Genomic DNA, 12,102 nt, shown 5'->3' on the forward strand with positions numbered 1-12,102 from the left:
CACCATATGCAGCATTTGGCCGTAGTCTCATAAGCCTGGACGTTTGCACTTCACTGCAAGTCCACCACAAAGCGTCTCACCGACTTGTCTTTTGAATTCACCGATCTAAGCGCTGGCTGCGCCCTTCTCATTTTCCACCGTCTTTAGGTTTAAGCCCACCGCCGCCCTCTAATGCATGAACGCGTTCACCTGTCTCTCAAGTCGTACTGACCCATTTACTGCCCGCCGTTAGCCTTCATTTTGTTAATAAAAAAAACAAAACAAGAAGGTGGTGGCTGACAATGAGACGATGAGCCCCCCCATCCCCACCGACTCTGCAGACTGGAGGGGAGCTCAAGTTGCCATCTGTCTGGAGCGATTTGACCACCAGGCTGGAGACAGGGCTTTTATACTCTTGACAGGTTTTGGTCATATGAGATGACGGACCCACCTAAGCTTGTTACCTCGGCTTTGTTCCAAAGCAACCATTTAGACACAAGGATTAAAGAAGCCATACGAGGACATATTAAGTGAAGTGCTTTTCAATTAGGGACATTGATGGGTTGCCTGAAACCTGTCGCCGAGGGTTTGCCACGTCTCTACTGCTCTTTTTTGCCACAAAGGCCGTATCCGCAATAAACGGCTAACGTCGAATTAACGCACCGACCAATCAACCGGCAGACCGTTGTGCGTCTGGCGAGAGGCATCGTTCGTTAAACTTTTGTTACTGTTTAATTGTCTTGTTACACAATTTTAAATTAGTGGGGTACATGAAGAGTAAAATGCATGCAAGCCTGGAAAGGATGGCGGAAAAATGGCCCCGTTAATTACATACCTTTAGGCCGTTTAGGCCGGGGTCTCCGTCTGCCTTTAGGGAGCAGACGTTCCTAGACTGTCGGCGGCGAGGAATCGCTCAGCGTCTAGCAATGACATCAACACAAAGAGGCTGGAAGTAAACCCAGAAGAGGGCGGCCCACCACTGACTTGGAGGTCCTGGACTCTTGACCAGCCCAAAGCTGGATATGCAAATCGGGAGGGCCTGGGCTTGTGTGAGGACATGAAACGGAGAGAGGCGAGACCCCTGAGCGATTCTTTGCTGTGGTCACCTTTGGGGGTTCAGCTGGGACTGCTTAGGCAAGGGGCATCCAGCCTGGCACTGTGTAATTTGAACCCAACCTCGCCCACAGTTGCCAGTTTAACTTAGCTGAGCAAGAGGACTGCCATTACTTCCAAATGTTCGGGGTCCACATCCAACCTCTCCATGTGAGGACGAGAAATGCAAGTCCTCACTGTGGTGACATTTTGGGGGGGCTCATCCTGGTTTGCTCACGGAGTAGGGGGACTTCCATACCCTTCAGCTGGATGAGTGTCTGTTTCTGAGTCAGGTTCTCGGGGTTCATTTTCAACATCTCTACGTGAGGACTTGAAATCGAGGGGGCGAGACCCTGAGCAATTCCTCTTTGTGGTGAGAATTGGGGGGCTCATTCAGGATTGCTTAGGGATGGGGTAAATGCAAGGATCCGGCTTTACCCAACTGTGCATGGGGGTCTTCCCTACTGTTCAACTGGATAAGCATTGGCTTTTGAATCGCAGGCCCCGGGTTCACGCACAGGCCCACCGTCCCTCAGAGACCCTCAGACTCCCTCAACCTCCTCTATTGCTGTATTCCCTGATTTTAATATTTTAAGTACATTTGCTTTATGTTGCTCTGACGGTGTTTCCAGACCCCTTATGTAATGTCTTGCGGGTTTTGTGTTGTGCACTTTTGGTTTTTGTACCTTCACACTTTTATGACGTTACTTTTTAGCGTCACCATCACGTCGCCATATTGTTGTGCTTTAAGGTTGGGCGCCTTTCTTATTCCTAGTGACGCATTCCTGTTGCAGTCACGTGACGTCATTTTATTTATTGTGGGCGCCGCCATTTTGTGGTGTTTCATTTGTTGTTTTTCTTTTTATTTGGAGCTCCAACTTGTGATGCTTCACCCTTCGAATTCAATGTGTTCACGAGAAGATTCCGGTCGGAATTTTAGTGGAAACACGAGGTCACGCTGTTCATTTACATTTCATTAAAAAGCCATTAAAGATAAATGAGAAACGGCAAACTAAACATAATGAAGGCGTATCGCGTCACCCACGACTGCCATTCAACCCCAAAATGGGCCATTTCTAGCCGACCAGGTTGTACTCGTGTCAAACAACTGACTGGGGTCAAAGGTCAGCGTTACATCACCAGCTTGGCTTTCTCCATATTGGCCGACTCTGAGCTTCGACTCAGTGAATTTGTGTGAAATTTCCAACATGGAAGTCGTATTTCCAGACTGTCCGACAGCACGTGAAGGCAGCACAAGATCAAACGGCTTTGTGGAGGCCTGGGTGTGTTCCCGCTGCTTTCACGTAACGCTGTGACTTGTCAACGCCCCTTTGCATACGCGGAAAAAATGTTGCAAAAGTTTCAGCGACCCCTTGTGCTGAGACCTCCATTGGGACCCTCCCTTGATTTGTGAATCAATAAGCTCACAAAACTCTGCGGCCGCTCCCCGGTCAAATAACATTGTGGTTAAAACTCCGAGGGGACCCCAGCTTTGATTATAATGAACATCAAGGGGCAGACCCCAATCGATTACAAAATAGAAAAAGACAAAATGAACCACGAGGGGGAACGAGAAATCAACAATGACTCGAGCATCGACTGCCGTACAGTAATGAACTAAAACGAGGAAAGGAAAGGGGGGCCTTTTGAGTTTTGACACCCTGGTCTTGTGTAACACCATTTTCATTACTGCTGGTGCCACCCTTTTTAGATCAGACAGCTTTGCGGCAGCTAGTGGCCCGTCACCATTGCCATCACCATGACACCATTCTGCTAACTGTAGGGGGGCCCACATTTTGTGGTGTTTTCAGACTAGACAGCTTTGCTGTTGCACGTGATGCGCTCCTATTGCTCTCAGGCGACGCCATTTTGTGAGGTTTTTAAGTCAGACATTTCTGTTGATGTCATGTGATGCCACTGGGCTTAATGTGGGTGCCACCATTCTGTGCCATTTTTAGATCAGACAGCTTTGTTATGGGTAGCAAAACATCACCATTGTCATTAACGTGATGCCATCCTGACGACAGCAGGTGCCAACATTTCTGTGGCGCTGTCAGACAAAACAGGTTTGTTTCTCGCGACGTGTTCCTGTTTTATTGCTGGTGCCACCATTTTGAACCATGCTTAGATCAGATGGCTTTGCGATGGCCAGCAAACACCATTCTCTTTATTGCAGGTGCCTCCATTTTGTGGTGCTGTTAGGGCAGACGGCTTTGTTATTGACAGCGACATGTGCCCATTGTTGTCACGTGACGCCATTGTGTTTATTGCGGGTGCCGCCATCTTCATGCCATTTATGGATGAGACAGTTTTGTTGGGCTAGCAACAATGCCATTCTCTTTATTGCGGGTGCTGCCATTTTGTGGTGTTGTTAGCTCAGATGGCTTTGTTATTGACAGTGACGTGTGCCCGTTGTTGTCACGTGATGCCATTGTGCTTATTGCAGGTACCGCCATCTTCATGCCGAAAATGGATGAGACGGCTTTGTTGGGCTAGCAACAATGCCATTCTCTTTATTGCGGGTGCTGCCATTTTGTGGTGTTGTTAGGTCAGACGGCTTAAGATGGCAATGTGCAGCCCTTGGCATCTAAGACTTTGGAGGATGCTAGGAATCAAAGCACTTTGGAGGTGCTACACGTACAACAACCAATTAAAACATAAAACTTAGCGTGCCCGCCTCCAATTTAATTTTGGGCTTCAGCACTTTGGTTTAGCGCCTGCCCCCCTGGCTCTCGACCACTTCCAGTGCTGTCCTTCTGTTTGCTGGTCACTTTGCCACCAGAATGCCATGCCAGAAGACCACAAGGCAGGACCTCACCTGTTGTCTGCCAGCTTTTCACTTTAGATTTGGCACACTCACGAGGGCCAGGCTGGCATGACCCAAATTTGTATTGAAAATGGACAATAAGATAATAACATAATAAGATAATAGGAAAGAATTCTTTAGAGGTGAAGTGTTTGCTCCGTTGTGACGTTTTCTTGTGATGTATCGTAACGGTAAGTGCAGGCGGTGCCAGCTGCTCATGGCGCTCGCTACACAGATAAACTGACTGACCTCACCGATGCTTCTTAAAATAGCTGCATTTTTCTCCCACTGCCCCTCCTTTTTAGTATTTTAGTTTTCTCTCCATGAGGGAATGAAACAAAAATAAAACTCTAAAAAAAGCTCAGTAACAGAGTGGAATTACAGATGCAAGTTGAAGGCAGCCAAAGAATTCAGCAGAGACACTGTGTCAGTGTGTTTGTAGGGGGGCATCATTGATGAAACACCGTCCCGCCGGCCCCAGAGGAGGACGGGCTTGCAGGAACAGGCCGCTGAGGTTAAGGAGGCACATCCCTCCATGGGCAGACTGTCGACGGCTTCACTTACCGAGTCATCCCGGGCGCTGCTCGGCCAGCCCTCCCATTGCTGATGCCGGACGGGGATGTTCGTCAGGTCATAGATGTTTCTTTTTACCTACAAAATGAAATAAAGAAGCATCAGTGGGGCAGCCTGAATGAAAGAACACGTGAATAGAAAACGGTGAACATTTTGAAAGAATCCCTCAAATTTACGTTGGAGAATGTGACATTCAAATTTTTACAGTTTACAGAAGACGTGGCGCACGATGCCAACCACTGACGTGAATCACCTGCCAGGCAGTCTGTTGTTCTTTTTACATGATTTACACGTAACACGGACATCAGATCAGTGGGACAACTTAATAAAACGTCACACTGGTGACGCACCTTGCTACAAATTAAAACAAGTCAGGAATGGCAGACCGCTAAGGTGCACTCGGAGGGCTCTAAGGATCAACTCGTCTACGGTCCGCCAGATCTCCCTGCAGATAAATGACCAGAACTTACACATTGCCTACTGAATCGCAGCACTCAGTGGTCTTCTGGATGGCTCCACTCCACATGAGGCGCGAGACACCATTAGCGACCACCCTTTGGCAACCTGTACATTGAACAGATCTTCCTGAGGGCCACGACACGGTCTTACTGAAGCCAGGAAGCACAAATAATTGTGGGAGTCGGGAACAAACTGCCGTGGCTTGGAGAACCTTAAGAAGGATCCAGAAGGAGACTCTGGGACAGCTTAGCAGTTAGCTAAACAAAAATGGACGGCAAATGGACCATGTGGTCTCCTCTCGTCTCTTCTTCTGAGGTCGTCACACACTAACGTGGTCTCCTGCTGAAAACGGCACAAGACAGAAACGGTCAAGAATCCTCTCGCCGGGACTTGCCAAGCTTTCTGAGGGCTATGCCATGCCACCCCATCATAGGGAATCCCATTTTGGTTTTTGCCTTCCTGAACGATTTGATTTTCATCGGGACTTCAGATAGATGGACAGACCTTCTGATCACTCCACTGGTCTTCAGCACAGCGTACATTTTTTGTTTTTTGAGGGCTAGACCATCCATCCATCCATTTTCCAACCCACTGAATCTGAACACAGGGTCACGGGGGTCTGATGGAGCCAGTCCCAGCCAACACAGGGCACAAGGCAGGAATCCAATCCCAGGCAGGGTGCCAACCCACCGCAGGACACACACAAACACCAAGCACACACTAGTGCCAATGTAGAATCGCCAATCCACCTAACCTGCATGTCTGTGGGAGGAAACCCACGCAGACACGGGGAGAACAAGCAAACTCCACGCAGAGAGGACTCGGGAAGCAAACCCAGGTGTCCTTACTGTGAGGCAAAAGCGCAAGCCACTGCGCCACCGTGCCACCCGCGTGCTAGCATTATGAATAAAGAAATAGAATTATTGTTACACGGAAGATCTTATTCACATCTGAAAATATATAGAGATGGGTCAAAAGAACCTGTTTGTGATAAAATATTGTATATTTTTTATCCATCCATTTTCCAACCCACTGAATCTAAACACAGGGGTCTGATGGAGCCAATCCCAGCCAACACAGGGCACAAGGCAGGAAGCCAACCCACCGCAGGACACACCCACACACCAAGCACACACTAGAGCCAATTTAGGACCACCAATGCACCTGACCTGCATGTCTTTGGACTGTGGGAGGAAACCCACGCAGACACGGGGAGAACATGCAAACTCCATGCATGGAGGACCCAGGAAGTGAACCCAGACGGGTCTCCTAACTCCAAGGCAGCTGCGCTACCCACTGCACCACCGTGCCGCCTGAGGGCTACACCCTTGTCTTCTATTTACTCAATCATGGGGACACTTCATTGGGGTTTCCTGCCTTTCGAGTGGTCCCATATCAGTTAGGGCCGCAAGCAGAACATGGCGATGGGATTTTGTGGTACGCGGTGCTTCTGTAAAAATAAAAAACTTCTCAACCCCAATTCCAGAAGAGTTTGGACAGGACGTGCAATGAAAACACAAAAATTGAAAACAGTTCAGATATACATGTAGATCAGCCCACCTTATCCACAGGTATCTGGTTTCAAGACCCCCTGTCGATGTGCAAAACCCTCGGGTGCTCAACAGTTACATAAAAGTTACATAAAGGGCCACCTATGAAGTGAACTGAGGGGCCGACGCAGTGTGTGGACGGGCGAATACTTTCTGTACTGGGGTGCCAACTGGTGGGGGGGGGTCTCCCCTTTTATTTCTCTAATACAGAAATGAAAATTCAGAGGTGGAAGGCACAAAAATGGAAACAAAATACGCAGGCTAGGAGGAGAAAAATAAAAAAGGCTTTGGCTCTCGAGAGCAGGTCTGTCACAGGGGGGTCCGTCCTTCCAGTAAGTCCTGGGCCAAATGACACAGTGACATCAGGAGACGTCAGACCTTCAGAGCCCTGCTGCTTCCACGAGGGGTGTTGGCAGCAGCGCCCCCTCTCCCCCTACGGGGTATGCCATGCCTGTGACGAGCCGGGAGCGTAGTCCTCTGACACGTGTGTGTGTGTGTGTGTGTGTGTGTGTGTGTGTGTGAGTGACAAGTGCACCGAGGACTGGCCTCGCAGGTTGTTTCCTGTGCGCATTTTTTTTGCACACGTGGCAATTTTTAGAATATTCAGGAATTTTTTTTTTTTTTATATTGTAGAAGTTCGGAGGGTCAAAACCACATGTGCGGTGGGCCGACTGTAGGACTAGATAGATAGATAGATAGATAGATAGATAGATAGATAGACAGACAGACAGGCAGACCCCATAAGTATGTAAATATAAGCTAACTCCAATTTTGATGCTGGCAAATTCCACGAGATTTTGGCCGGGCGGCAATTTATTTTTGAGATCTGTCCATAAAAACTTGTGCGACTTTCCACAGGTCCACAGTGGATGGAGCATCCATGATAGGAAGGGTGGGCAGAACACCGCCATGTTGCGCTGACCTGTGTGAGCGAATTGTTGAAACGTTTAGAAAGGACATTCGTTTCTCAACGCACGATGGCAAAGACTTTAGGGGTTTCACCATCTGTGGTCCATAACATCTTTGACAGATTCAGGGAATCCTGGGAAATTGGTGGGCAAAGTCGCACATCAGCATTGGATCCCCGCGTCACACATTGTGGGTTTGTGCAAATCTGTGATCTGAGAAGCTCCCTGAGGTTTCAGTCCACAGCAATCCACGTGGCGACGAGGGTGGGAATTGCACCGTGGATGGGTGGAGTGTAATGGCGGCGTCAGGCAGAAAAGATGGCGGCTGAGGGAGAGAGGGGGAGAGCGCTCAGCTGGGGTCACCAGGAAGTGCTCCACTTGAGGTGTTCAGACGCCAAGACTGACCACCGGCAGACCACCACACTGCAAAGCTACAATCTGAGAGGCCTGGAGGTCCGAGTCCACAGCAATGCACACGCAAAGCAGAAGCCACACGTAAATCAGCAACGCGCAGAAAACGCCAGCGACTTCTTCTGTGATGGACTGACACCAAGTGGAAGTTGTGTGCTGGGGGGATCCGACGAGACGAGCCCACCTCACAACTTGTTTCTGGGGAAAAAATCATCTTCTCTGGGCCAAAGAGGGAAAAAGATCATCCTGATTGCTACCCGCAGTAAGCTCAAAACCTGGGGGTACGGTGGGGCGTTACGAAGCCGTTACACGAGAAACTCGCACACCTAAACGCCATAGTTGTGAGGCCACTGTCAAGGACGCTCATTACAGCAATGAGGTCTCCTTCGGGCGGGTAGCACATACCACACGGTGGGCCGGGGCTGGTGCTAGAGTGGTCTGCCCGCAAGAGCGTGTGGTGTAATATGAGGCTCAAAATACGCAAATGGAGGCCCAGCAGAAGCAACGCCAGTGTCAACAGGACAACGGTCGTTGTCTTCTGCCCCGCCAGTGATTATCGAATTTTTACGAAAAGGGACGGCGAAAACCCACTGCTGTCCTGACATTTTAGGAACGACTTGCAGGCATCACGTGTAGAATGAGTGAGGATTTCCCAAAACTTGACACGGTCTTCAATACAAAGAGCTTTTACGATTCGTTGCTTTCCGTTTTAATTTGCACTTTTGTCTCACGCAAGACAAACTCTCAGCAATTCTTTACAACATTTAGAGCAAAAAGATGGCGCAGATTACTTTCATGAAGGGGCAAAAACAAAATCCTTAGCAGACCGAAAAAAAAAAAAAAAGCACATCCGTGCGGGCAAAGCTCGGAATATTTGCATTCCGAGAATGCCAGGCTAATTCCCAAACACAACAACCTGGCTCCCTAAAATGAACAGTATTCTCTTGTGCGGTCCAATCGTTGTGGTCGATCTGCGCTTAATCACATTCCGCGGTCGCGAGCTGCAGAGCCCGGACCTCGGCGCCTGTGTTGGTATAAAACGCAACGCCAGGCTGATGTGGCAACCGACGCTGATCAAAGAGGGACACGTTTCGAGGGATCAGCTCCGATTTGAGCCCTTTGCCTCCGCAGAATGCACTGGAATGGCAGATTTGCTGCAGAGCAAACAGGCCATTGTGTGCTGATCTGTCGTCAATGGCCGCGACTTTTTGAGGGTTAGGATGAGTACTGCGAGGGAGAAGTGGAAAAAAAATGGATACAGTAGAGCGTGCAGCGCTTTGTGCCGACTGTAGGCATGAAAATCTCTGGCAACAGTATTTAGCTTTGCACCATCTGTTGGAATTTAAAAAATTAAAAAAAGAAAAAGCCTGCACTTTCACACACAGCTTCAAGTCAGCCAGCAGGCCGCACTTAACCTCCTTAGCGTTACATTTTTTCTTGTGTAAAACACTGAAAGTCCAAAGCATAATAATGATAGAAATAATCATAATAATGATGATTAATAATAATTATATGAACAGCACACTGCACGTGTGCGAGTGACGTGAGCGTCTCACTGACCGAAGACAGAGTCACTTCGCCATCACTGCTGACGAGATGCCATTATGCGGCTAGGAGAGGACGCGGCTACACCGTTGCCTTGGCCTGACGCTTACCCAAGACACGCCTATATCGTTGCCCGAGTAACGCCTGGCACTAACGGTGTTGGCACTTCAACAGCCTGAGTAAACCTCGTGTCTCACGCAACACGCATCCCATACTGTTACTCAAGTGACGCTCAGGACTCACGTTTTTAGCTCTACTTTTACAGCCCGAGTGATGCGAAGGAGGTTAATAACGCCAGTTACTGGATCTCGTCATTACATTTACAGCTGGAAAAATCACAGGGGACAACGGGTGACACAACCCCATCAGGACTTCTCTGGACAAGGCCAGCTGACATGCATGCTGCCTCACAGCACTGGCGGCTGCCCGAATGCTTGCCCAGTGTGCCGAGTTCAATCGCCATCTTCCTTTTTTTCCCCCACATAAAAACACTTGAGAGACAAGCCGGTCTCCTCTGTGTAGCCAATGTGCAGCTTTGGCCATTTGGTCTTCCACGGTGCCCCGTGACTGCTGCCATGTGCACAGCGTTGCCAGGGTGTGTGCCTGGTGCGACCCAGAATTGCACTGAACTTTAACTGGGATCTTCTGGGTTGTGTCTGCCTTTAGTAGTGCTTGGATGTTTTTAATCTACAAATACTAACCCATACTGTGACCTTAAAACCAAAAATTCATTTAACAACTTTTTGCACCTAATAATTTAATAAAAATGTACTGTCCTTTAAACACCAAGCAACTGCCTACATGTTCTCACTTGCCACTGGGTCATCCTTGGTCTATGAACTACAAGGTGCCTGACAAGAGATGATGCCAAGAGAGAGAAAGATAGCGTAGTTGGCAGGATTAGACAGACAGACAGATAGACTATATAATATAAAAGGCACTATATAATAGGTAGATGTGAAAGGCACTATATAATTAATAGATAAGACAGACAGACAGCTAAATGGATTGATAGATCTAACAGTTTCATAAAGCACTATTCATAGCTGAGCCTTTTCATTATGATAACCACATAGCTGGTGACACTGGAAGTCAGCCATCTTGGTAAGGTCAATATTAACATAAATGCATACATACGTACATAAAGGACTATTAATGACCTCAACAAGCTGCCTGAACAGCAGTGGCACTGAGGTGCTTTGTATCCTCCATTTCATTAAAGCTGGCAGTCCAGACTGATGTGGACAGGTAGACAGATTAGCTACAAAAAGCACCTTATAATAGATGTTAGAGCAAAAAAAAAATCACACAACCATTGTGTTTCTATTATTTTTTTTTTATATATTAAGCTTCCTGGAGATATACAGTATAGTGTCTTTCATGTCTAGATCTTTGATAGTTGTGAAAAGCGTTATAGATAGATAGATAGATAGATAGATAGATAGATAGATAGATAGATAGATAGATAGATAGATAGATAGATAGATAGATAGATAGATAGATACAGTATCCCACAATAGTGAGTACACCCCTAAGTGAAAAATGTCCACATTGTGCCCAATTCGCCATTTTCCCTCCCCGGTGTCATGTGACTCATTAGTGTTACAAGGTCTCAGGTGTGTTAAATTTGGTGTTCTCGCTCTCACACTCTCTCTCTCATACTGGTCACTACAAGTTCAACATGGCACCTCATGGCAAAGAACTCTCTGAGGATCTGAATAAAAGAACTGTTGCTGTACATAATGATGGCTGAGGCTATAAGAAGATTACAAACACCCTGAAACTGAGCTGCAGCACAGTGACCAAGACCATACAGTGACAGGTTTAACAGGACCAGCCATAGTTGACCAAAGAAGCTGAGTGCACGTGCTCAGTGTCAAATCCAAATCCAGAAATTAAAATAGACGTACGAGTGCTGCCAGCATTGCTGCAGAGGTTGAAGGTGTGGAGGGTCAGCCTGTCAGTGCTCAGACCGTGGCAACTTCTGAAGCTCGTGTGAACTCCATGCCCAAGAGAGTTAAGGCAGTGCTGGAAAATAATGGTGGCCACAACAAAATATTGACACTTCGGGCACAATTTGGACATTTGTCACTTAGGGGTGTACTCACTTTTGTTGCCAGCGGTTTAGACATTAATGGCTGTGTGTTGAATTATTTTGAGGGGACAGCAAATTTACATTGTTATACAAGCTGTACATGGACTACTTGACATTGTATAGATATAAGATATAAGAAAATATTTACAAAAATGTGAGGGGTGTACTCGCCGATAGATAGATAAGGCACTATATAAGAGATAGATAGATAGATAGATAGATAGATAGATAGAGGCACTATATAATAGATAGATAGATAAAGGCACTATATAATAGATAGATAGATAGATAGATAGATAGATAGATAGATAGATAGATAGATAGAGGCACTACATAATAGATAGATAGATAGATAGATAGATAGATAGATAGATAGATAGATAGATAGATAGATAGATAGATAAGGCACTATATGATAGACAGACAGACAGACATTTATCTATTATATAGTGCCTTTCTCTATTTGTTCCCATGCAGGGTGTCACAGGAGATCAATGCACGGTCAAACAATTGCATGTGCTGCTTCTCAGTTTCAAATTGTGACTAACGATGGCCGACTCTAAGAACTGCACGAGTCAAGTTCTCCAAATGTACCAAACTTACGAACTCCATTACCTTTTCCCATTAAGCGCTGCTTGGCGTTTTGTAAATGCGTGTAGTTAAAGTCTGCCTCTTTTTTTTTAC

The 12,102-nt window shown here is 47.1% G+C and overlaps 1 protein-coding gene across 1 annotated transcript in view; it reads right to left on the reverse strand.

Moving 5' to 3' along the window:
* The window catches only part of faf1 (Fas (TNFRSF6) associated factor 1), a 218,093-nt gene that overhangs the window by 98,387 nt on the left and 107,604 nt on the right, over positions 1 to 12,102 (reverse strand). Inside the window, exon 8 of the mRNA XM_039767268.1 lies at positions 4,442 to 4,528. Within this exon, the coding sequence (XP_039623202.1) occupies positions 4,442 to 4,528 (87 nt within the window). The remainder of the gene's footprint in view (positions 1 to 4,441; positions 4,529 to 12,102) is intronic.

Source organism: Polypterus senegalus, chromosome 10 (genome assembly GCF_016835505.1).
Source record: "Polypterus senegalus isolate Bchr_013 chromosome 10, ASM1683550v1, whole genome shotgun sequence".
NCBI lineage: Eukaryota > Metazoa > Chordata > Cladistia > Polypteriformes > Polypteridae > Polypterus > Polypterus senegalus.